A 27,047-nucleotide genomic window follows, 5' to 3' on the forward strand; every position below is an offset into this window, starting at 1 on the left:
GTACTATTCTGGCTACTCAGAAGAGGAAACCCAAATCTTTATTCTCAGAGAGCTTATTCCTCGGTGTATCCCTGGCACCTGGCAGAACAATGAAAATCAGAAGCGCCGCCTTTAAAAACACTCGGGCTGTTCACTCAACTAATTGTGGTCATCTTTTCAGGAGGCAGGGAAGTCAGATCATGATGCTGGACACCCTTAAGCTCAGTACAGTGCTGTGTGTCAATTATGTCTCAATAAAACTGGTAGAAAAAACAGTTATCTGGATAGAAAGAACAAGATAAAATACACGAATTATCAAAAGTTAAAAAAATACAGACGAGCTAGACTATGAGTCTCAGAAAGCACTGTTCACAACAGCCAGGACATGGAAGCAGCCTAAATGTCGATGGAGGAGTGGATAAAGAAGATGTGGTACAAATATACAGTGGAATACTACTCAGCCATAAAAAAGAATGAAGTAATGCCATTTGCAGCAACATGGATGGACCTAGAGACTATCATACGATGTGAAGTAAGTCAGACAAAGACAAGTATCATATGATATCACTTATATGTGGAATCTAAAAAAAAATGATACAAATGAGCTTATTTACAAAACAGAAACAGACTCACAGACTTTGAAAACAAACTTATGGTTACCAAAGTGGAAATGTGGTGGGGAGGGATAAATTAGGAGTTTGGGATTAACATATACACACTATTATATATAAAATATGTAATCAACAAGGACCTACTGTATAGCACAGGGAACTCTACTCAATATTCTGTAATAACTTATATGGGAAAAGAATCGGAAAAAGAATAGATATATGTGTATGTATAACTGAATCACTTTGCTGTACACCTGAAACTAACACAACACTGTAAATCAACTATACTCCAATATAAAATAAAAATTAACTTAAAAAAAAAGAAAGTTTAAAAAAATAGAGGCAAGCTAGACTATGAGTCTCAGAGAGGTTAAGCTGACATATATATATAGAATCTAAAAAAAAAAAAATGTTCTGATGAACCTAGGGGCAGGCCAGGAATAAAGACACAGATGTAGAGAATGGACTTGAGGACATGGGGAGGGGGAAGGGTAAGCTGGGACGAAGTGAGAGAGTGGCATGGACATATATACACTACCAAATGTAAAACAGATAGCTAGTGGGAAGCAGCTGCATGGCACAGGGAGATCAGCTCAGTGCTTTGCGACCATCTAGAGGGGTGGGATAAGGAGGGTGTGAGGGAGACACAAGAGGGAGGGATGTGAGGATATACGTATGCATATAGCTGATTCACTTTGTTATACAGCAGAAACGAACACCACACTGTAAAGCAATTATACTCCAATAAAGATGTTAAAAAAAAAAGCTGCCTGAAGCCACACAGTAAATGGCAGAACAAGAGTCTAAACCTAAGTCTGCCTAACGCTAAAGCTATTCTGCCACCTTCCTTTGCAATGAGCGAATGCATTCTGTGCTGCCTGGATCCCACTGGGACCTCAGTTGGCTGTTTCTAAAGGGAGCTGAGGGGCAGCCTCAGAGGCTCTGCTCCGAGCAGGGACCTCTCACCTTCTGCTGCCTGATCGCCCTGGTGACCCTCTTCTCCTGGTGCAGCCGCTCTTCCATGTGCGCCAGGGCCTCCTTCAGCGGCGCCTTTTCTTCGGCCTCTCTGAAGATGTCCTTCAGCTTTGCCACCTGTGACTGGTACATCTGAACCGACACTTTGCTCTGCCTGAGCACACAGGAGAGACAAAGTCTCTTTTCTCCTCAGCTTTCTCACTCACCACCAATGCTCCCGACCTGGGAGATCCTCAGAACACTTCCATATATGCCTGGCTTCGCGGTTTCCTTACAAGTTGGGGGAAGGCTGAAGATGTGGGGACTAGAGGGCAGAATAAATAGCCCATTGGCTGTGGACGTGCAGCATGAAGGGGGCAACGGTTATGCTACCAGCCCCTCCCAATTTCCCAGAGAGGGTGGGGGAACGGATACTACTGAAAATAGGATGGAATTACGAAAAGCACACACATGGTGAAACATCAGACACATTTATAAAAGGTGCACCTTATTCCTTAACAGTAGGGTACTCTAACTGCTGCTTTCTTGCCCAGAGACTTGGGTCCATCAGGCCCTGAGTCACCATCCCGCCTGCCCCCCTCCACACCCAGGCCTCTGTCTTCTTGTTCTGGTCCCTACGGGTCTGCAGCTGCACCGAGGTTTAGCCTGGAGAATGGAGGCCTGGGCCTTTTGCCGGAGACATGGGCCATATTTGAGCTGTTCAATGTCCTTCTCGTATCGTCTCAAAAGCTCTTCTTTTCTCTGCAGCTGGTTCTTGAGTAGGGTGATCTTATCAAACACCAGGTACAGGTCTCTTTGTCGAAGCTGGTGGACTCTCTCCCTCTCTTTTGGGGAGAGGTGTTTCATGGACACGTGACCTGACATACCTTTGATGTTCATCAAAGTCCCGAGGGTTTTGCTCATATCCAAGTACTACGAGAAAGCGTTTCGCAGGTAAGAGGCCTGGCCCAAGACCGCTGGTGGCCCCTTTGAGGAGGCAAACGTCTAATTCTGTTTCATTCATTTTCTGCAGTTGCAGAGAAGAAACACATGCTTTGCAAATGAGTGCATTTGGGGTTCTTAGTACGACTTTCATTTTCCCCCGCATCCATTTACACTATGCCTTTTTGAGAATTGGGGGGAAGTGGGGAGGGGGAATGACAACAGACATAAACATTCATTCTTACTACCCAGTCTTGCAAGGAATTGGGCTCTGCAATTTCCAGCCCATGCTGGGATAGGAGATGGGTCTCGTGGAGCTACTGTAACAACTAAAATGTATGTGGAGTTGATGTTTAAACTACCTGCAGGGCACGCAGGTTTGGACAGGAGGGGACTGATGCTGGGTATACCTACCAGCTTTTCACTAAGATCTAAAGCGTCAGCCACATCCATTTTCCTTAACTTCTCAGAGACCATGATGGACCCTGGGCTGGAAAGGCCATTTTGAGGCTGAAATAAAAAAAAAGAAGAAAAACTCTCTTGGCATTCCATTATGATTTTCTACATCCAGAAGAATAACCCAAAGAATAATGGAAGAACTGGAAAGATACTAAAGAATAATTTGAGAGAGTTAATTTTTTAACATCTTTATTGGAGTATAATTGCTTTACAATGGTGTGTTAGTTTCTGCTGTATCAAAAAGTGAATCACCTATACGTATCCATATATCCCCATATCCCCTGCCTCTTGCGTCTCCCTCCCACCCTCCCTATCCCACCCCTCTAGGTAGACACACAGCACCGACCTGCTCTCCCTGTGCGATGCAGCTGCTTCCCACTAGCTATCTATTTTACCTTTGGTAGCGTGTGTGTGTATATATGTCCACGCCAAGAGAGTTGGTTTTAAATCCAGTCTGACTCTGTGAACTGCTTTCTTTATGACTGTGTTCCTACCCCTTCAGAGCACGACTGCCTTTGAAATGATGCATCACTTGTGCCGTCCTTTGGCCACCGTCTCGTCTGTCTTCCCTTTAGGCCAGTGGTTCTCAACCGGGGGTGACTCTGGCCACCATACCCCCTCCAGGACATTTAGCAATGCCTGGACACATTTGTGGTTGTCATAATTGCTGCTGGCGTCTAGTGGGTAGAGGACAAGGATGCTGCTAAACACCCCACGATGCATAGGGCAGTCTCCCAAACAAAGAGTTACCTGGCTCAAAAAATCAGTACCGCCGATGTTGAGAAGACAAGCTCCAGAAAAATGGGGACCATGCGGCTTTTGCTCACTATCTCCCTCCTTGTGCCCAGCATGGCACCTGGCACCGAGTGGTGCATAGTGGGCATGTTTGTTGAATGAACGAATGAAGGTTAAGTGGAAAATAGCCTCCCTCCTTTTTATTAAAGGAATCTCATTTCTGTGCAGCAGAAACCATACCCTCACAAAATTTGGCCCAACCTTCTCCTAGCTCTGGAACCTGGTGGGTGGGCATCACTTCAGACCCTTTCCAGAGACAATGCAGATAGTGTTTGCAGCTGCATCTCCCTAAGACCCCAACCAGCCAGCTGGCTGCTGGAAGCCCAAATGACTGCATGGAATGGCCACCAGTCTGAATAGGTTACCCGATCTGAACGACTACAAATAACCCTAATAAGCCTCCTTAAAAAATAAATTGGCTTTTAATGCTTGCCATGAGCATCTCTTAGCCCTAGCATTTGTTGGCACTACCCTGAAAACCTCTGAGCTTAAAAACAAAACAACTAAAAAACTATAATGGCCCCCAAAGTGACTGTGATAGATAAGAGTGGACATATTTGTCTATGTATCTATGGAGATGAGAATAAAAGAGGGTATCTGAAGATGACAATAAACCGGGCAGATCTGCTGCAAAAAGAACCTGAGATGCTGCTCAGTGTCTTCAGCTACCCTGAGCTGCATCCTCTGTACCTCTCCAGACGCCCCCTCTTTTCCTGAGGGGCGGGTCACTAAGGAAGAGCCTAGGCTACAGGATCCAAGCACACAGTCCCCACCCAGTCTCTGCAGGCTAGCAGACACACCACCAGGGACACACCCCTGGTGTGTCTTCAATCATTATTCTGTGACCTTGGGTGAGGTACTTGACCTCCTGAAGCCTTGCTTTTTCTTATCTGTTAAATGGGGACAATAATAGTAACTATGACACAAGGCTGCTACGATGGTTCAATGACATAAGGCATGGAGCCGGCTGAGCTCAACGCCTGGCACACAGTAAGCAGTTCACAGATGTCAGCTATTCTTCCTCCTGCTCTTTCCTTTAATTACTGCCAACCTTGGAGGATTGAGAGTTGGGAGGTTTCCTGCTCTGTGGTGTCAGTGGTGGGATGAGGGCTTGTTGCCAAGGGGAAGGTCAATCTTGGAAGCAGGACCATCAGGACGTGAGATCCAGCTGAGCTCCCCACCTGGAGACGGTCCCTCTACTCCCAACCTCAGAGAAGGAAGGTTCGATTTTATCAGGAAGACCAACACGTTTCTGAAGACTCACACCTCTAGACGTGTGAGCAAATGTCTAGAAAAATTGTAGGAGAAAATGCTGGTACAGATAGGATGGCTTTATTATGTTTTCCCAAACCTGGTTTAGACCAGCTGCCACAGCAAGCCACGCTGACCTGAGCTGTCCATTGTCATGTTTCAGTCAAACACCCGATCAAACATCCATTTAGGATACAGGGCACCTTCAACCTAACAATCAAATTACTTCTGAAAATCCTGGAAAACACAAACTATGCTCCCTAAGAAAGGAAGGTTTTCTTGGATAATACTCTTTAAATACTGTTTGACAATAATAACTATCATCTATTAAAGTGCTCGCTATGAGCTAGGCACTGGGATAAGCACTTTACATAATGATCTCCTTTAATTTTTCCATCATCATTTTACAGCTGGGAAATTGAAGTCCCAGAAAGGTTAGGAGCCTGCCCAAGGTCACAGAGCTTGCAGAGCTGGGATTAGGACACAGGTCTCTGATTCTAGAACTTGTGTCTTCTTAATCATCATGGCTCCCTTTGGCTGCCCTTTATGTGTTCATGTTTTTCAGTTTATAGCAAAAAGCAAATGTTAGGCAAGCTCATGACATACTGTTGTACATTAGCTTGTTGAATCTTTTCTGCAGAATACAACATGTGATGTGAAAAGGAGGGCCCAGAGATTGTCCGGGCCAGCATCAGTGCAATGTTATATCATGCTGTACACGATGGGAAGCCGCCTTTCTATTCAAACATTGGATCACTGGTACGGCCAGGCACCAACCAGTCCATACAGGTGTTAGCCCATCAGGGAGGACCTGGCCTCGAACCAATGATGTATACAGTGGTGCCAGGGCACACGGCTCGTGTCTGTCCTCATGCCCACCCTCCCCACGTGTCAGTCAATGCAGAGACAAAGTTTCTTTGGTTACCGTTCGGATCTCTACTCTTGAAAAAGTTGGCAAGTCAGGTTTTGCATCCAATATTTTCCGAACATTTTTTTCCATCCCGAGGGTCTTTAAGTCTAGAAATGATTCATCCATGTGGTCCTTGTGATCTATAAAAGAAATAATTTACACTCAAAAGAAAGGCTCAGGAAGAAGTTACTGCATGTAAAAGTCACAGCTGCTATTTACTGGACACTTACCACAGGCCAGTACTAATGAGCTCACCATCCTCCCTTGGCAGGTGAGGCATCGAGGCCCAGAGAGGTGAAATGACTTGTCCAAGGCCACACAGCTCATATGAGGCTGCAGCCTCCCAGGGCGGGGGCACTGAGGGGGAACCTTCGGCCACAGGTGTGAGGATGGACTTGAACCCAGGCTTCTGTGTCCTAGCCCAGGGCTCCACCCAGCAGCAAGCTTGGTTTCTTGAAAGCCCTATTCCCTCTAAACAGGGTATTTATCCTGGGAAGTTCCCCAAGGTTGGTCCTTGCACAGCATGCGTCTATGAAAAAGTTTCCACTGGGCCACAGTGAAATAAGAAAAAGAAGGACAAGGTTCTGAGTTTTTCATGAAATCCTGTTTATTTAATATCAAGGCCTGCTCTTGACTCTGAGCTCATGCTTACACATCTATTTTTTTCCTGCCCATCTTTTTTTTATAACTATGTTTTTTTAGTTATGAAATGATGGGGATAGAAGATGGTGGCCCTGGCAAATTGGTTAGTCCCTAAAGTGAACCCTCAAGTCTGGGGCCCATGGTTCTCAGCACAGAGGGGTGACTAGGCAGGAGGAAACTTACTTGACAAGCTGGCCTTCTCAAGTTCTTTAATTTGTGCACGAAGCTCAGATAAGGCCTTTTTCTGACACTGAATGACTTCCTCATGTCGGGACCCTTTGCACTTGGCTCCTAGATCACTGAAGGACTGCTCCTGTGGCCAGAATGGTGAGGACAGCAGCTTTATCAGTGATCACAATCTCCCTCTCTTGTATTTGAAGAAACATGAACAAATCATGGATTAGCAGAAACCCTGTCACTTACTTAGTACCTTGGAAAATATCATTACAGGGCTTCAGCAGAGAAGGAATTTAAAAATTTCATTTCGAATACAAAGTCACATCTAGGAAGATTTCCAACTTTCCTACCTACTTAGCATCATTATAAATAAGAGATCCCCCCATGCTCCCTCCCCATGTTTTATTTCTTTTTTTCTTCTAATGTTCTTCTAAGCTTGGATTTCCACTTGTTGTCATTCTGGTCTCATCTCTGAACAATCACACCAAATTTGCTCCTGGAGGGGCTTTTTTTTTTTTTTGCCTGCACCATGCGGCATGCGGGATCTTAGTTCCCTGACCGGGGATCGAAACCGCGCCCCCTGCAGCGGAAGCACAGAGTCTTAACAACTGGAACACCAGGGAAGTCCCTGGAGGGGCTTTATTTATTTATTTTTTTTCTGCGTTACGCGGGCCTCTCACTCTTGTGGCCTCTCCGGTTGCGGAGCACAGGCTCCGGACACGCAGGCTCAGTGGCCATGGCTCACGGGCCCAGCCGCTCCGCGGCATGTGGGATCCTCCCGGACCGAGGTATGAACCGGTGTCCCCTGCATCGGCAGGCAGACTCTCAACCACTGCGCCACCAGGGAAGCCCCAGGCGGTTCTTATCGGCCAACTTGGGGAAAACCTTCTTCTAAGACTTTGTGGCTGAAAATGTAGTCTGCAGAGCTGTGCTATCGGTACCAGCTGGGAGCTGTTCAGAAATGCAGAATCCCAGGCTCCCCCCACCCGAGACCTGCTGAGTCACAATCTGCATTTCAACAACATCCCCATATGATCCGTGGACACCTTTGAGTTGAGAGGTGCCACTGTAAAGTATCCTCTAATTGGCTGGTTTCTGGAAAAGTAAGTAGCCGTTTTGGCCATGTGTTTCCCCTGATATGCATGAAGAGAAAGCAAAAGACTGAAATACTATTGGTTGGTCTTGCACACACTTAGACACAAACCAGGACCCGCAGTAACGACTGGGATTTGTATCAGTAAAATCAGCTGCGGTATATAAACAAAGTACCATTTCTAGACATTTCAATAACCTTGCCTCTTCAAGTTGATCTTCAAGTTGATCTCTGAGTTTTAGGATTCAAGCTTCATGTTAATTCCTCCTACATCATTCACCCTCTTTAATTAATTTAGTTCCCAACAAGGAGTTGCTGAGATTCCTCCATCTAAGTACATGCCCTCTGTTTCTCATAGGAAAGCCCATTTCATCAGTTTCCAGTAGTAAAGAGAAGGACGGGGACCACCTTACCGATTTCTCTGCCATTAGCCGCTTGACTCTGGCTTTCAGCTTCTCCTCTTGCTGTAGCCTTTCCTCGGTCAGCTTCTCCTTCTCTGCCAGATGCTGGGGTAACTCTTCTTGCAGCAAATACTGCTGAGTTTCCCGAGAACTGTTGATCTTCATCTGAAATGAGGGGAAGGGGAACTGCAGCTGATGGGGGACAGGACTAACACAGGAGTCATTTCCACTACCTTTGGGGGCGGGACAAAGGTTCACGAAACTTTCTTCAAAACACAGAAAAATGATGCTTAGCTTAGTAACTAATAGCGAAGTAGTAGAGCATCGTGGTTAAAAGCTCAGGCTCTAGTTCTAGATAGAATCTCAGCTCTAGTTCTTTCTAGACACTTCTTCGTATAGAAAATAAGCGGGTGAACTAAGGCAGGCCGTCTTCCTCCTCATTCATCCCTGCCGGCCGCTTGGGTGCGGGATTCCGTGGAGAGCACGGGCCCGTGAAGGGGCTCTGCAGCATGCCTACCTGACCTACTGCCCTTTCCAAATTGGCTTTAATGAGGTTTGCTCTGTTCCTCATTTCTTGCAGCTGAAGCAATTTCCTTCTGGAATCCTCCCGAAGCTTCTCTTCAACCTGAAAGGATGATGAAACCGAGGGCTTGCTGCTAATGTGATCATCATGCCCTCTGGGGAAACCCTTCTGGGGGGGCTAATGGCAGTGGGGGAGTCCCTGAGGGGTAGGGACAGCTGCAGCCCAGCAGCAGGGGTCACAGGCATGCACAGGGTGGAGGCAAACTCACAGGGAGTTGCCCCCTACGGGAAAGGGCCGAGCTCTGCACCCGGGGCTCAACTATGTTCTACCGCACACTCCCATCCCAGCTCGGTCCCTAACAAGCCTTACAACACTCGGAAAGTTATTTCACTGCTCTGTGACTCAGTGTCCTCATCTGTCAAATGGGGATGATGATACTAGTATCACTGCATAGAGTTATTGTGGGGATTCGATGTTTGGAGTAGTGCTTAAGGGCTCTGTGAGAGTGTTAAGTACTGTTGTAACCTATGAAAGGTGGACGGGAATGTCCGCCGTACAGTCTCGTTCTAATAACTCGTGATGGGTACTTGGAAATGTTATGATTGGGTTTATTATCATAACTGTTTGTCGTCACCACTTTGAGCACACTCACTGGTGGTAACCTCTCTGGAGGCTTGCCAAAGCAATGTCTATTAAGAATTGCAGCCTGAAAAGGAAGGCCTTTAAAGTGGAGAAGCTTGCCTACTTTTCCCCCCTTGCTTGGGTAACAGTCAACGCACGGTAAGCTTGGGCGTGCTCCACGCTACCCTTGGCTGGCCAGTGTAGGCCTCGCAGCTGCTCAATTCTTGGATGCACCTGCTGAGCCCTGGGCCCTGGCACTAACAGGAAATGAGGCAAAGTCTCATAAATAAATGGAACGTTTTTGTGCTGAAACAAATTCACAGGCTGTGTTTTTACGGATCTGAAGAGGGGGATCACAGGGATGTAATAAAAGACCCAGAAAAGCCCTTAAGAGCTTTCTTCTGAGTAGTGTGGTCCAGTGGAAGAGCCTCTACCCAGCTCCGTTACCTTGGAAAAGTCATCTAAGCTCTCTGGGCCTTAGTTTTCTCCCAGGTCTAAACATGCTCTGACTTCTATGTCAGCAGCCTTTTTCATATGCTGCAAAAGCCAAGTCCAGCCTTGGACTCTGCCCTTATCTGTGCTCTGCATGAACAGCCCCCGTTCCCGTCCCCAAGCCTCAGAGTCACCTTCAACAGCCGCCCTGCTCCCTCTCTCACACTCGGGGGTCTCATGCCTGTCCTCCAACCCCTCTCACATGCAAGCTGGACTGTGACAAGTGGCCTCCTCGCCTCGAGTTTAGTTTCTTCCAGTGCAATCTTAAAGGTACTGTGAGAGTTACCCAGCTGTAAGGCAGCTCTGTCCAACAGAACTTTCTGCAACGGTACAGGTACTCTGAGCGAGGCTGTGTTGTCTAGTACGGCAGCCACCAGGCACATCTGGGGATCGAGCACTCGAAATGGGGATGGTGTGACGGAGGAACTGAACTAAAAATTTTAGTTAATTTTCATTAATTTCAGTGTAAACAGTAGCATGTGGCTGTTTGCTATGCCAGGGTAACTGAAGTCAGACGAATCTGGAGTCAGACAAAACTGACTGTGCCATTGGGCTAGTTACTTTACTAGTAACTGGTAGCCTTGACTTTCTCATCTGTAAAATGGAGAGGATGATTTCTAGATCACAGCGCTGTTGTGAAGATGAAGAGATGAAATGTTCAAGGTAACTCCTAGTACGTGAGAAATTGTAACTATCATTTTCACCCTGATTACTGTCCACGAATGTCATTGCATCAGTCACTTGTTCAGAAGCCTTAGTAGCTCCCCACTGCCTGTGTGGTACAGAGCCCAAGCGCCTGAACTAAGGCAAAACACCAAGCCAGGGATTCAAGAAGCCCCTACGAACTCAACGAGGTAAATAAAACTGAATCCACACCTAGATAAACAATAATAAAACAATAATAACAATAATAAAACTGCTGGAAATCAAGGGAAAAGACAATCTTAAAAGCAACCGGAGAAAAAGACAGATTATGCAAAGGTACAACAGTTAGGCTTACAGATGACTTCTAAATAGGAATAATAGGAGCCACAAGACAATAGTGACATATCTAATGCTGTATCTAATGTGCTGAAAGAAAAGAGTTGCCCTTGTAGAATTCAATACGCAGTCAAATGTGTTTTAAGAATGAAGGTTAAATATTCATCTCCAGACAGACACACAGGCACATTTGAGAATTTGTCATCAGCAGAGCCACAATGAGGGAAAACATTAAAGGGTATTCTTCAGACACAAGAAAAATGAACCCAGGTGGGTGATCAGAGATGCAGAAAAGACAAGCAACAGTAAGGGTAATGTGTGGATATGATACTGACTATAGAAAAACACTAATAATGTCTTGCGGGGTTTTAAGTATCAAGAGGAGTTTAGAAAATGACAGCAATGGCTTATAAATCTGGAGGGGGTAAGTGAAGTTAAGGTGTTTGAAACTCATTGCACTGTCAAGGAGAAGGGCATAATTATCAACTACTATTGCCTCTTGGTAAGTTAAGAATGCAGGGCTTCCCTGGTGGCGCAGTGGTTGAGAGTCCGCCTGCCGATGCAGGGGACATCGGTTCGTGTTCCGGTCCGGGAGGATCCCACATGCCACGGAGCGGCTGGGCCCGTGAGCCATGGCCGCTGAGCCTGTGCATCCGGAGCCTGTGCTCCACTACAGGAGAGGCCACAACAGTGAGAGGCCCGTGTACTGAAAAAAAAAAAAAAAAAAAAAAAAAAGAATGCATATTGTAGTCTTCAGGATGACTACTAAGAGAATAGTAGAAGAGTGAAAAACTTAATTAATGTGTGATTTTGGTGAGTCAAGGACGAATGCTATTGTCTTACTATTACTAAGAGAATAGTAAAAAAGTGAAATATTTCAAAGCTAATAGAGGGGGAAAGTGGAATAAGAGAAAACCATCCACTCAGAAGGAGGCAAGAAAGGAGAGAAAAAGGAATATACCACAGATGGTACAACTGGTATTGAGCACGAAGGTAGATTTAAACCCCAGGACACGAGTAATTACATAATATAAATGGACTAAAAGTCAAAATTGTCAAACTGGATTTTGTAAAAATGATACGCTATTTGAAGGCATATGTCTAAACCTTAAGACAAAAATTGACAGAGAACATATGAAAAAGATATGGTATGAAAACTCTAACCAACAGAAAGCCAGTGGTGAATCTGAATGACAAAGGAGACGTTAAGGGAGAAACACTACTAGAGATGAAAAGGGACATTTCATGATGATCTAAAGTTTTGCTCTACAGGAAGTATTAGGATTCTAAATTTATATGCACCTAGTAACACAGCCTCAAAATATATAAAGCAAAAATCGTTCATATTAAAAGAAGAAACACACAAATTACAAACATGTTGAGATTTTTAAAAACATTCTCAATGATGGAACAAAAGGACAAAAAAAATCAATATGAGAATTTAAGTTGGATCAACATCATTGGCAAACTTGATTTAATGGATCAATTCTTTCTTAGATAATTTCACAATTAAGATCTGAAGGCAGTCTAGGGTTGTGGTTACACACAGGAGCTTTGGAGTCAGGCAGACCTGGATTCAAGTTCTGCCACAACTACTTTATGCAAGTGAACTTGGATAACTTCCTTCACCTCTGTGAGCCTCAGTTTTCCCGACTGTAAAGTGGGGTTAATACCAGTATAGACCGCATGGGGTCATTGTGAGGATGAACAGAGATGATGCAGGTGGAGTGCTGGCCCCAGAGTGGTTCCCAGGCCGACCTGTCCCTGCCATACCTTGCTCTTTTCCCGCAGCGTCATAGAGATCAGGCTCTGCTCGGTACTGCTCCTTTTCAGCTCCACCCTGAGCTTCCTCATTTCTTTTTCCATGTCATGGATTTGCTGAAAGAGTTCCAACAACAGGGAAGTCAACTTCACAACTCATTTCATCCGGTTCATTAAGGCAGAAACCTAGTCTGGGATTCGCTTAACTCCTTCCCTTGGGGGACAATTCCACGTATTTGAGGCAAAGTAGACTTTCTTTCAACGGATGCAATGAAAGTGCTGGGTGAGGGAAAATTTCAGTTTCTTTTGAAGATAAGCATGGATCCTGGATTAAACAGTACAAGATACCTATCCACTCATTAGAGTCTCTTTCCTTGGGGCACATTTTTGAGTTCAATCTAAATAAGGGCTGTTTGGAAGACACAATGGGCACAGTTTGGAAGAAAAGAACAATGACATTTTTCTTTTTTCTCATTTGAGGCAGAAAAGTGTGCTCCTGACAGAGAGAAGAACACATGTCTCCTGCTCCCGTCACAGGCACCGTCCTTCCCAACGGATGGAAAACGTATGCCTGGTGATGTGCACGAGGGTTCGGGCCAGTACAGGGGGTGAACATTTACATTTAGTGGTCATCTTTTCATTGTGTTAATTTTTATGTTCACCTTCCATACAAGGCCAGTGATACATTTGCTTTTTATTTTGTTTTTATGAATTGTTGTAAAATTGAATGTATTTAAGCAAAAATACTTCAAGAAGAGTTGTGTTAATAACAGTGTTCAGGGTTGTGATAAAACTTGTGACAGTGGATCATGAAAGTCTGGGCATCACAAGTCCAGGGGTAGGGACCACGGTGAATTTCTAGCAGCATACGGTGGCCACCTCCCGTCCCTTTCCCCAGGGGAAACCTGATGAGGGGCCTTGAGCCAACTGCCCAGAAAATCTGGGGAGAGTGTGTTTTCCATGGTCTTTTCACCCATCTCTTTGAGGCCAGCAAATCAAAGAATTAGGAGACTACATTAACAGACAAACACCCAGAAAGCCCCAGAGCTTGTGCTAGCTAATGGGCCAAGGAACCCCTCCAAAACCCTCAAGGCCACAATCTAGGCTTTCAGTGGACACCTAGGGGTCAGGAGGTTCAACGCACGGTTTTGCAGAGTTTTAACTCTTTCTCTTGGGCTTCCCACTTCTCCTTCTGGGCATCTTCCTTCTGTAACTCTTCTTTCAGCACTGAGCACTGTGGAGAAAAAGGACAAGGCCACGGGGGCTTGGCTGGGGGTCCCAAGTACCTGTGTTCATGCCCAGGAGTGTTTCCTGCTGTATAACCCAATCACACCTCTGAATTCTGAGAGGCGAGACCATTTGTGTGATGGGAGCACGGGATCCTGCAGTCGTTCCCAGTTCACCCCTCTCCTGAGTTCTGAGGAATAGAGCATCTAAGTTCCTCTTCAAAAGCCAGCAAACTTCACTGCAGGGGAAATCCAGCTTTGTAGAGTCTGGGGACTTAGGGTGCAGGAATTGGGATGTTTTCACGCTGTGACCAGTGAGGGCGGAGGGGGCTGAGCCAGTGAGCTCAGGTCCATCTTAGGGCTTTTGTGCAGGTTGCATCTCAAAGAAACAACTGCCCCGACTGGTGTGGAGGGGTAAACGGAGCTGTCTTGCCCGAGGGCGGCTTGGCAACAGGCATTAAGGGCATAAGGATGGATGTGCCTTCTTTTGACCCAGCAATTCCCACTTTAGGAATGTACCTTAAGGACAATGACTGGACAAATAAGTAAATCTGTAGTTTCAAGGATGCTCTTCACAGAATTGTCAGTAACAGTGGAAGAAAAAAAAAAGAGGAAACAACCCAAGTGTTGTTTACAATAGCAGACCACTTTATAACACTGGATACATCCAGGAGAAAGTATGTAGCTTTTAAGACAAATGATAAGAGCGTTGATTTATTAGCACGGGAAAATAGTAAGCATTTAAAAATTTAAAAAATGTGCATAGTATAAATTAACTATAAAATGATTGATTGATTGATTTCTAGGCAATATATAGAAATAAGACTGGAAGAACATACATGAAAATATTAACACTTATTTCTGAAGGTAGCATTTCCTCTCCTCTCTTTTTATTTTTTGTTCTCAATGTCATCTACTTATTTTTCTAAAATTAACACACATGATATATGTCATTAAAAAAAAGGCATCTCAAATGTTCACAAGAGCAGTACCCTTGGTGGTGACGAGCCCTTGTGCTATTGGCCAGCACAGTCTAGAGGAGAAGGGACCTCATTCCAAGGTCAACGAGGAAGGGGAAACGGGGACATAAATCATCCAAATGCACTTCAGGAGGTAGAAGAGCCAAGCAGGTGCTGTCTTTGCAGATTCCTTGTACTTAGCACCAGCTCTGCATCCCCTTCCCGTCCCCAACACACACACACACACACACACACACACACACACACCACATTAAACAGCTATAGCACATGCCTGGGAAGACACTCTGCTTGGGAGAAACGAATGCAGAGGGCTTGGCCAGGCAGCCGACCTCCTCTTTGCTCTCTCTCGAATTACTCACTCTGGGGGAAGCCAACTGCTGTGTTGAGGAAACTCAAGCAGCCCTAGAGAGAAGCATGTGTGCTCGGGGACTAAGGCCTCCGGCCAATAGCCACATGAGCAGCCATTCTGAAGGGGGATCCTCCGGCTCCCCCCGAGGCTTTAGATGACATGACTGATGCCCCAGCCGACATCTTGACTGCAACTCATGAGAACTAAGTCACCCCCCGCTCAAATTCCTGAACTACAGATACTGGGTGAGATCATAAATATTAGTTGGGGATTTATCCATTACATTTTGGGGTAACTTGTTATGCAGCAATAGATAACTACTCCATTACTGTAGTATCATTTTTTTTAAAACATCTTTATTGGAGTATAATTGCTTTACAATGGTGTGTTAGTTTCTGCTTTATAACCAAGTGAATCAGTTATGCATATACATATCTCCCCATATCTCTTCCCTCTTGCATTGTAGTATCATTTTGAATAAAAGTGGGAAGAAGGGTGCATAAATGCAGTGGTATTGGGTTATCTCCTACGGTTCTTTTCTTAAAAGAACATCAGGCCCAGTTTTAGTGGTAGGTTTCAATCAAGAATGTCTATGAAATAAAGCACAAAATGCTCCAGAATTTCATTTTAAGAATGAGCTTTGCCTCCAGGACACAGTTCAGTTACTTGGAAATCCCTCTGGGGCTTGCCACACTTTGAGTGGGTCCAGCCCATCTCAAGCATTATCCCAACCCAGGTCTGTCCGACTCCCTGATCGGAGAAGGTGGGATCTGAGACAGGCTTGATGCTTGGATGAGGTTTCACTGGCCGACATACGGGAGGAAGGTGAGGACCAGCGAGTTCATCCTTCCATTCCTGGTGCCCAGAACAGCACCTAGCCTGGGGGAGGTGCTCAGAAAATATCTGAGGACATCCCAAGTGAGGGAGGAGAATAAGCAGAGACCTGGGGGCAGCAGGGGGTGGGGCTGGGTGTGATTAAGTTGCAGAGTGAGGCAGAAGAAAAGCACAGATTCATACAGAGATGGGGATTCACGTGTGACTCAGTGCTGTGCCTGGCTTCTACAGCTGTGGGCATGTTTCCTGCTACGCGCTGGCTGCCTTCAGAGTGATGTGCCCCTCCGAGGCTCACTGCCTCCTCCCTGTCACCTGCTTCTCTCCCTCCCCTCGTCTGTGAGTGGTCCCATCCTCTTCAGGTCTCTAGGCATGTCAGTTTCGGCTTAAAAAACTCCACTGGATTCCCAACACCCTTGGAATAAAAACCCAGACCCCCCGACCCTGCCCAGCCCCACAATCCCCTGTTCACTCCACGCAGCCTCGCTTGCCCTTGGCTTGTCCTTGCCCACCTGAATCAGGTCCTCTCTAAAAGAAGGACATAGCCGTGGAGGATACAGCATAAACTGGTTAGAATCGGCTAGGTCCAAGGGGGCATAAGATTCGACTTCCAGGGGAACTGGAGCCTCATTACAGGCTCATTGTAACACATGAGCGAAATGACACACGCACCAGCACCAGGACTGTTCCGAGGCTGACCATAAAGGTCAAAAAGTGGGTGGTGGGGCTTCCCTGGTGGCGCGGTGGTTGAGAGTCCGCCTGCCGATGCAGGGGACATGGGTTCGTGCCCCGGTCCGGGAAGATCCCACATGCCGTGGAGCGGATGGGCCCGTGAGCCATGGCCACTGAGCCTGCGTGTCCAGAGCCTGTGCTCCGCAACGGGAGAGACCACAACAGCGAGAGGCCCGCGTACAGAAAAAAAAAAAAAAAAAGTGGGTGTTGGCCCAATTCCTGGAAATCCCCGCCTCTTCCCCAAAATATTAGAGTTGTCCCAATCATTAGCCTATAAAATTACCCAGCCCATAAAAACTAACCGCCCCATATTTGGGGGCCTCTAGCCTTCTGAGATGGCCCACACTCTGTCTGTGGAGTGTGTTTCTCTCTAAAGAAATCCACTTCTTACTTTGTCTCTCACTGAATTCTTTCTGCGATGAGACATAAAGAACCTGAGCTTTATTAAGTCCCGAGACCAGATGCGTGATCTCGATTAAAAGATAGTGGGTTCTGAGTGGGTTCGAGTCCCAGCCCACGGGTTCAAGTCCCACCTGAGTTCCATGGTTGCACACCCACTAAGCTGGTCCCCCTTGGCCTCCCCCCTTGAAGCGCTGGCCACCACAACACACAGTTTATTTTCTCCACAGCAGCACTGCTCTCTGAAGTGGGCTTGTTTATTCATCCGTTTACTTTTATTGTCTGTCACCCCCTCCCAAATCTGTGAGTACAGGAATCTGACTGTCTTGCTTGGCTCTCCCTCCCCGGAGCCTGGAACGGGGCCTGACACCTAGAAGGAGCTCAAGAAACATGTGGAAGCAATGAAGGAATCCAGGGAATCAAAGCTCAGTCACAGCTGTGCGTTGGCTGCCCCTCTCCCTACCCAAGCCCTTTATCAGGCAACAACCTCTGATCAAAATAGAAAATGGTTTCCTTTGGGCCCAAGTGCACTCGGCTGAAATGGGTGAGACTATGGGTGCCTTAAAGGAGTGACCCCATTTTGTCCACGCTCTAGTTTGCACTCAGGCTGCTTTGTGGAACCACCCAAGCCACAAGGCGACCTGTGTTCTCCCTGGTGGGGCCAGTGCTCAGGAGACCTTGTAGCCAAGAGATACCATTCTCTCAAATATTTACCAGGCCCTGCCCTTGGAACTGGGTGGCAAGAAACCTCCACTGAGGCAGAACTCTAATGCACCGACACGGGTGATCCCTGAGGCTGCACCCATGTCACGGGCACAGGTGCGCTGGTTGACTGGTGATGTCTGCAGGGGGAGGGCAGAAGCTCTGGGGCCTGAATGCAGAAGGGCCTCACCTGACGTGATTGCGGCGTCCCTCCTTAAGTTCTCGGCCTCGTGCTTCAGGGAGGTGATTTCCAGGGTCTGGCTCAGCACCTGGTTGTAGCCTTGCTGTAGGGCACTGATCTGTGGAAGGAGGCAACACACAGTCAGAGGGGGCCAGCCAGGCCTGCAGGACACGCCGGTACTTCTCCAACGTTGGGCAAAGAGTCGGGCTGATCTTGGATCGGGGTGTTGGGGAAATCAAGGTTTTCAGTTGTCACTAGTGGAAGGGGCAGGAGGGGGCCTGTTCCTTCAGTGACCACCATGTCATCGGTCCTCAAGACACGAACCTTATCTTTGTGGCCACCCAGGGGCTCCGGTGCTGCTGTCTTCCTATGACCTGTGGGTTTTCAGCCATAAATAGACCAGCTGTTGGTTCCAGATCATCCAGCACTGACTGGATGCACAGCAAAGTTCAAAAGCCAGGAGCAGGTTATGAAATGAATTCCCTCTAATGAGAATAGAGGGTAGTTTATACCTCACAGAACACTCCAGAGTTTACAAAGCCCGTTCACACGTGCTACACTGATACTCGTCACAGCGTTGCTGAAGGCTGACGTTCCCATTAATGTGCCCATTTTGCAAGGGAGCCAGGTTGAGACTCAGAGAGGCGAGGCCCCCTGCTCGGGATCACGCGGCTGGTCAGACATGGAGTCTGATTCAAACCCAGTCTTTAGTTGCCTGGTTCCTCCTTCCCAGGTGGCTCTAGGAATGAGCGTGAGAAGTTGGAGGCTGTAAAGCATGGCATGGACTCGGGAGCCGGACTGTGGCCTTCAAGTCCTGCCTCTGCCAGTTAACGGGCTTTGTGAACACAAGGAGGACACCATATTCTGTTTCCTTTTGTTCAGTCTGCACGCGGGGTGATGGTGGTCCCAACCTGATAGGATTGTTAGAAGTATTTTAATAAGTTAACATGTGTACAAGTGCTCAGATCAAGCCTGGCACACGGCACAGGGGGAAGAGCTATTGACGGTCCTCTCCTCTGACTACCCACTGGGTGTTTTTTTTCTTTTGTTTTGGGTTTATTTTGGTTTTTTTTTTTGCGGTACGCGGGCCTCTCACTGTTGTGACCTCTCTCATTGTGGAGCACAGGCTCCGGTCACGCAGGCTCAGCGACCATGGCTCAGGGGCCCAGCCACTCCGCAGCATGTGGTATCTTTCCGGACCGGGGCACGAACCCGTGTCCCCTGCATCGGCAGGTGGACTCTCAACCACTGCGCCACCAGGGAAGCCCTCACGGTGTGTTTTAGCTTCAACTTCCCTCGTCCGTCTCTGGGGAAGGTAGTTGGTAATCTTTATGTGTGCATTTGTAAGCCTTGCCAGGCTCACTTAAACGCCAGTGTGGTTGTTATTAAGAGGAAATACAGGGGCTTCCCTGGTGACGAGGTGGGTGACAGTCCGCCTGCCGATGCAGGGGACGCGGGTTCGTGACCCAGTCCGGGAAGATCCCACATGCCGCGGTGCGGCTGGGTCTGTGGGCCATGGCCGCCGAGCCTGCGCATCCGGAGCCTGTGCTCCGCAACGGGAGAGGCCACAACAGTGAGAGGCATGTGTACCACAAAAAAAAATAATAATAAAAAAATAAAGGAAATACAGGAATCATGGGTGGGAGCATCACAGGCTGGCTCTATCTATGGCTGCTGTGAGCACCCTCTAAGTCCATGGCTCAGAGCCCCCTCAAGGGCGGGCCCCCCTCCAGGGGTCTAGGTCTACACGTGGGGTGCGGAAGGCTCTCAATCAAATGCAACGTTGGTAAGGGCCTGAAAGTAGCTGCCAGGCCTCAGCCTCCACAGAGCAGGTACCCGAGAGGCCGGGAAAGAGAGCTGGGCCCAGAACCCCCTCCCTCTCGGTCTGATGTGGCCAGACTGCTTGTTCTGAGTGGCCCGGACATTCCCACCTCAAGGTGCACTGTGGGCCTTTGCCCTGTGATTTTTCAGATGTCAGGCCTCAGTACTCCCACAGGGACACGTTTATTGGGGCATAAATGTCAAGCAATCCGTAGACAGGACAAGAGATAGCTTGTTTTGCTTTTCTTTTTTTTTTTTTCGCTGTACGCCGGCTTCTCACTGTTGTGGCCTCTCCCGTTGTGGAGCACAGGCTCCGGATGCGCAGGCTCAGTGGCCATGGCCCACGGGCCCAGCCACTCTGCGGCATGTGGGATCTTCCCGAACCGGGGCACGAACCTGTGTCCCCTGCATCGGCAGGCGGACTGTCAACCACTGCACCACCAGGGAAGCCCCACTAGCTTGTTTTGATAGATCAAAACGGAAGTGACAAGGAGAAGGATGCAATTTCTTTTCTTTTTTTAAAAATAAATTTTATTTATTTATTTATTTATTTTTGGCTGCGTTGGGTCTTTGTTGCGGTGCATAGGCTTATTGTGGCGCCTTCTCTTGTTGCAGAGCCTGGGCTCTAAGCACACAGGCTTCAGTAGTTGTGGCACGAGGGCTCAGTAGCTGTGGCGCACAGGCTTACATGCTCCACGGCATGTGGGATCTTCCCGGACCAGGGCTCGAGCCCGTGTCCCCTGCACTGGCAGGTGGATTCCTAACCACTGTCCCACCAGGGAAGTCCTGGGTGCAATTTCTTTGTTCTCCTAAGGTAAGGTTGCCAGATTTAGGGGAGGAAAAAAGGATGTTCACTTAAAATAGGATTTCAGATAACGAATAATATTTTAGTGCAAATGTGTCCCATGCAATATTTGGGACACACGCTAAAACGAAATTCTAAAATTCAAATTTAACTGGGTGTCCTTACTTTATCTGGCAACCCCACCCGAAGAGAGTTCCTAAACTTCAGTCATTCATATACCACTTTCACCATTTTTCCCATGTCTCTTGGCTAGCCCCACTATAATTTCTTAGCATTTTTCGTAGAAGCAGCTCCCTTTTTAAACTTAAAAACGTGCATTAAATTAAAAATAACTGTTATAAGAGTAAATAGAGACTCACTGTCTTAAATAAAAATAATCCCTCCAAAAGAAGAAATACAGGAATTTCCCTGTTTACCATCAGACCAGGTTTCGGGCATCATGCTAAAAAAAAAAAAAAAAAAAAGATTGGGGGGAGGTGGTGGGCATGCCCAGGTAATGGAGTTCGGGCGTGCTGATATGGCCACCAGATGGCGCTCACAGCCTTTGGTCTTGGTTTGTGTCCTTGGAAATCTTGTCATTATTACTCTGGTAGAATTAACAGATACGTCAAGGTCTCACAAGTTTTCTGACTCGTTTCATACACCATCATGGTTCAGAGTCTAGGACATTTGGGGCAGTTACACTTACTTTTTCCCTGGGGCACCTGAGACATTATTGGGGGGGGTCTATGCTAGAAGTTGCGGGGACACAGGCCACTCTGACCCCCACTCTCCCCAAGGCTATACTTTTGCATGTTTGTGCTTTGGAAACTTTCAGTGAAAAAATTCTTTCACATCTTACTTTTCTCTGTTGGGGGGAACTACAACTTTTCCATAAAAGGTCCTTGGAACACTGAAAGTGTTTGTAAGCTCTTCTCAGCTTAATGCTTTTATTTGCACGATACCAGAGATAGAACACACAGAGACAAACTTCCAGAAGGGAAAACATACGTTCCCCTCTAAGACTCCAGTGGTTTTGACAGATTGAAAATATTTCAATCTGAGTGTCAGAGTTTTAGGATTTCGGATTGCTGGAAAACTCCAAAGAGTCTTCAAACCTCTTTGATACTTTTACTATCAAAGTAAATATCCATATTGTTTGTAATGACATAAATTCCAAGATGTTTAATGTCTGTTAAGCTGTGTAATAAAATGGGCACTGAATCATAAGAAAGTTAAGAGTGCTAGGAGGAGTGATTGTTTCAGGATGATAATTTGGCTTCTAATTAGCACAGGCGTATAAGAGCACATGGAGGTAAGAATTTTCTAGTGATATTGTAGCGGATCGAAGATCTCTGAGAGCAAATCATTATGCACACACCTTCGGGGACCAGGGAAAACACATAAAGTAATCAGAACCATAAATCAACCTGCCATGTGGCTTATACTTCTGGTGGAATGCTCTGCAGGCAGTAGAATAGTTAAGAAACTAAAATGTCAGTGGATGAAACTCGATTTGAGTTCAAACCGATGGAGCCTCTGGTTCATATATGCCTTGCTATAAAATATTCTTCTTCAGTTATAAGTGAGGCTCCAGTGGTAGGGGAGGCAAGAGCATGATGCATCAGTGTAATTATTTCTAGATAATTTCTTTGTAAAAAAACATTTTTCCCCCAGATATCGGCAGCCACTTTAAATAAAACTCAAATTGGGACCAGCTGATATTCAAAGATATGTGGAAATTATATAATATTCTATGTCAAATATATTTCAATTATTTAAAAAAAGGTATGTGGGGAATTCCCTGGCAGTCCAGTGGTTAGGGCTCTGTGCTTCCACTGCTGGAGGCCTGGGTTTGATCCCTGGTCAGGGAACTAAGATCCTGCAAGCCGCGTGGTATGGCCAAAAATAAAAAAGGTATGTGGGAATAATTCAGCCTCATCCATGTACCTGAAAAAGACATGTCATTTTCTCAGGAAACCTCTGAAATGGGAGAATAACTGAAAGGAATATTTCAGCAAAATTGGGTTCAGTTCAAGAAAAAGATGCTCATTAATGTGTCAGCTACCTGTCAAGGTAGCTGTTTGCACTAATAATTCCTACAGGACCTGTTACTTTCATTGTTTTTTCAAAACCAGGTTTGAAGGAGAGTCATTAGTTCATTTAAATATTAGAGCATGTATTTGTTGACTTGTTTTTTCTGTCTCCCTCACTAGAGCGTAACAGGGGGAAGGATCATGTCTGTCTTGTTCTCTGCTGAATTCTCAGAGCCTGGAAGAGGGCATGGCATGGGATAGGCCCCCCAAAATATTTCTTTGGATTAATGGACGGATGGATGGATGGATGAATAAAGAACAAACAAACAGACACGGTCCTAACAGAGTTCTAGAAGGTTACTGGGACCAACCTTTGCCTTCATGGAGCTTACAGTTTCCTGCTAGAATCTCCTAGGTTCACCATACACAATCTGTGTCCTTTCTACAGCACCATTTCTAGGATTGAAACTGTGTACCTAGAATCGGTTACAGAGGGAAAGACAGTAAACAGAGAACAAGAGAACAAGGGCCCCCAAGCACTGACTACGTTTTTTTTTTTTCTCTCTCTTTTTAAAAAATGTTTATTTATTTATTTATATTTTTCTTATTAGTCACCCATTTTATACACATCAGTGTATACATGTAAATCCCAATCTCTCAATTCATCATACCACCACCCCCACCCCCTGCCGCTTTCCCCCCTTGGTGTCCATACGTTCGTTCTCTACATGTGTGTCTCCATTTCTGCTCTGCAAACTGGTTCATCTTTACCATTTTTCTAGGTTCCACATATATGCGTTAATATAGGATATTTGTTCTTCTCTTTCTGACTTACTTCACTCTGTATGGCAGTCTCTAGATGCATCCACGTCTCTACAAATGACCCAATTTTGTTCCTTTTTATGGCTGAGTAATATTCCATTGTATATATGTACCACTTCCTCTTTAACCATTCGTCCGTCGATGGGCATTTAGGTTGCTTCCATGATCTGGCTATTGTAAATAGTACTGCAATGAACATTGGGGTGCATGTGGCTTTTTGAATTATGGTTTTCTCTAGGTATATGCCCAGTAGTGGGATTGCTGGGTCCTATGGTAATTCTATTTTTCGTTTTGTAAGGAACTTCCATACTGTTCTCCATAGTGGCTCTATCAATTTACATTCCCACCAACAGTGCAAGACGGTCCCCTTTTCTCCACACCTTCTCCAGAATTTGTTGTTTGTAGATTTTCTGATGATGCCCATTCTAACTGGTGTGAGGTGATACCTCATTGCAGTTTTGATTTGCATTTCTCTAATAATTAATGATGTTGAGCAGCTTTTCATGTGCTTCTTGGCCAGTGGTATATCTTCTTTGGAGAAACGTCTATTTAGGTCTTCTGCCCATTTTTGGATTGGGTTGTTTGTTTTTTTAATATTGAGCTGCATGAGCTCTTTATATATTTTGGATATTAATCATTTGTCAGTTGCTTCCTTTGCAAATATTTTCCCCCAGTCTGAGGGTTGTCTTTTCATCCTGTTTATGGTTTCCTTTGCTGTGCAAAAGCTTTGAAGTTTCATTAGGTCCCATTTGTTTATTTTGGTATTTATTTCCATTACTCTAGGAAGTGGATCAAAAAATATCTTGCTGTGATTTATGTCAAAGAGTGTTCTTCCTATGTTTTCCTCTAAGAATTTTAGAGTGTCTGGTCTTACATTTAGGTCTCTAATCCGTTTTGAGTTTATTTTTGTGTATGGCGTTAGGGAGTGTTCTAATTTCATTCTTTTACATGTAGCTGTCCAGTTTTCCCAGCACCACTTATTGAAGAGACTGTCTTTTCTCCACTGTATATCCTTGACTCCTTTGTCATAGATTAGTTGACCATAGGTGTGTGGGTTTATCTCTGGGCTTTCTATTCTGTTCCACTGACCTATATTTCTGTTTTTGTGCCAGTACCATATTGTCTTGATTAGTGTGGCTTTGTAGTATAGGCTGAAGTTAGGGAGTCTGATTCCTCCATCTCCATTTTTTTCCCTCAGGACTGCTTTGGCTATTCGGGGCCTTTTTTCTCTCCACACAAATTTTAAGCTTTTCTGTTCTAGTTCTCTAAAAAATGCCACTGGTAATTTGATAGGGATTGCATTGAATCTGTAGATTGCTTTGGGTAGTAGAGTCATTTTCACAATATTGATGCTTCCAATCCAAGAACATGGTATATCTCTCCATCTGTTGCTATCATCTTTAATTGCTTTCATCAGTGTCTTACAGTTTTCTGCATACAGGTCTTTGTCTCCCTAGGTAGGTTTATTCCTAGGTATTGTATTTTTTGGTTGCAGTGGTACATGAGAGTGTTTCCTTAATTTCTCTTTCAGATTTTTCATCATTAGTGTATAGGAATGCAAGAGATTTCTGTGCATTCATTTTGTGTCCTGCAACTTGACCAAGTTCATTGATTAGCTCTAGTAGATTTCTGGTGGCATCTTTAGGATTCTCTCTGTAGAGTATCCTGTCATCTGCAAACAGTGACAGTTTTACTTCTTTTTTTTCAATTTGGATACCTTTTATTGCTTTTTCTTCACTGATTGCTGTGGCTAGGACTTCCAAAACTATGTTGAAGAATAGTAGTGAGAGTGGACATCCTTGTCTTGTTCCTGATCTTAGAGGAAATGCTTTCAGTTTTTCACCATTGAGAATGATGTTTGCTGTGGCTTTGTCATATGTGGCCTTTACTATGGTGAAGTAGGTTCCCTCTATGCCCACTTTCTGGAGAGTTTTTATCATAAATCAGAGTTGAATTTTGTCAAAAGCTTTTTCTGCATCCATTGAGCTGATCATATGGTTTTTCTTTTTCAATTTGTTAATATGGTGTATCACATTGATTGATTTGCATATATTGAAGAATCCTTGCCTCTTTGGGATAAATGCCACTTGATCATGGTGTATGATCCTTTTAATGTGTTGCTGGATTCTGTTTGCTAGTATTTTGTTGAGGATTTTTGCATCTATATTCATCAGTGATATTGGTCTGTAATTTTCTTTTTTTGTAGTATCTTTGTCTGGTTTTGGTATCAGGGTGATGGTGGCCTCAGAGAATGAGTTTGGGAGTGTTCCTTCCTCTGCAATTTTTTGGAAGAGTTTGAGAAAGATGGGTGTTAGCTCGTCTCTAAATGTTTGATAGCATTCACCTGTGAAGCCTTCTGGTCCTGGACTTCTGTTTGTTGGAAGATTTTTAATCACAGTTTCAATTTCATTACTTGTGATTGGTCGGTTCATATTTTCTATTTCTTCCTGGTTCAGACTTGAAAGGTTATAACTTTCTAAGAATTTGTTCATGTCTTCCAGGTTGTCCATTTTATTGGCAGAGAGTTGCTTGTAGTTGTCTCTTAGGATGCTTTGTATTTCTGCAGTGTCTGTTGTAACTTCTTTTTCCTTTCTAATTTTATTGATTTGAGTCCTCTCCCTCTTTTTCTTGATGAGTCTGGCTAATGGTTTATCAATTTTGTTTAACTCCTCAAAGAACCATCTTTTAGTTTTATTGATCTTTGCTATTGTTTTCTTTGTTTCTATTTCATTTATTTCTGCTCTGATCTTTATGATTTCTTGCCTTCTGCTCACTTTGGGTTTTGTTTGTTCTTCTTTCTCTAGTTCCTTTAGGTGTAACGTTAGATTGTTTATTTGAGATTTTTCTTGTTTCTTGAGGTAGGCTTGTATAGCTATGAACTTCCCTCTTAGAACTATGGGATGCTTTTGCTGCATCCCATAGGTTTTGGATAGTCGTGTTTTCATTGTCATTTATCTCAAGGTATTTTTTGATTTCCTCTTTGATTTCTTCAGTGATCTCTTGGTTATTTAGTAACATACTGTTTAGCCTCTATGTGTTTGTTTTTTTTACAGGTTTTTCCCTGTAATTCATTTCTAATCTCATAGCGTTGTGGTCAGAAAAGATGCTTGATATGATTTTAATTTTCTTAAATTTCCTGAGGCTTGATTTGTGACCCAAAACGTGACCTATCCTGGAAAATGTTCCGTGCGCACTTGAGAAGAAAGTGCAATCTGCTGTTTTTGGACGGAATGTCCTACAAATACCAATTAAATCTATCTGGTCTATTGTGTCATTTAAAGCTTGTGTTTCCTTATTAATTTTCTCTTTGGATGATCTGTCCATTGGTGTAAGTGAGGTGTTCAAGTCCCCCACTATTATTGTGTTACTGTTGATTTCCTCTTTTAGAGCTGTTAGCGATTGCCTTTTGTATTGAGGTGTTCCTATGTTGGGTGCATATATATTTATAATTGTTATATCTTCCTCTTGGATTGATGCCTTGATCATTACGTAGTGTCCTTCCTTGTCTCTTGTAACATTCTTTATTTTAAAGTGTATTTTACCTGATACGAGTATTGCTACTCCAGCTTTCCTTTGATTTCCATTTGCATGG

General features: G+C 45.1%; 1 protein-coding gene across 1 annotated transcript in view; it reads right to left on the reverse strand.

The window, feature by feature from the left end:
* Nucleotides 1–1,523: 1,523 nt before the first annotated feature.
* The window catches only part of LOC309808851 (forkhead-associated domain-containing protein 1-like), a gene marked incomplete at both ends in the record, with an annotated part of 77,723 nt that continues 52,199 nt past the window's right edge, over nt 1,524–27,047 (reverse strand). Inside the window, 3 exons of the mRNA XM_082629423.1 lie at nt 1,524–1,719; nt 2,257–2,477; nt 2,901–2,918. Coding sequence (XP_082485549.1) covers nt 1,524–1,719; nt 2,257–2,477; nt 2,901–2,918 — 435 coding nt within the window. The remainder of the gene's footprint in view (nt 1,720–2,256; nt 2,478–2,900; nt 2,919–27,047) is intronic.

Source organism: Mesoplodon mirus (genome assembly GCF_964341445.2).
Source record: "Mesoplodon mirus genome assembly, chromosome: 7".
In the NCBI taxonomy this organism is placed as follows: domain Eukaryota; kingdom Metazoa; phylum Chordata; class Mammalia; order Artiodactyla; family Ziphiidae; genus Mesoplodon; species Mesoplodon mirus.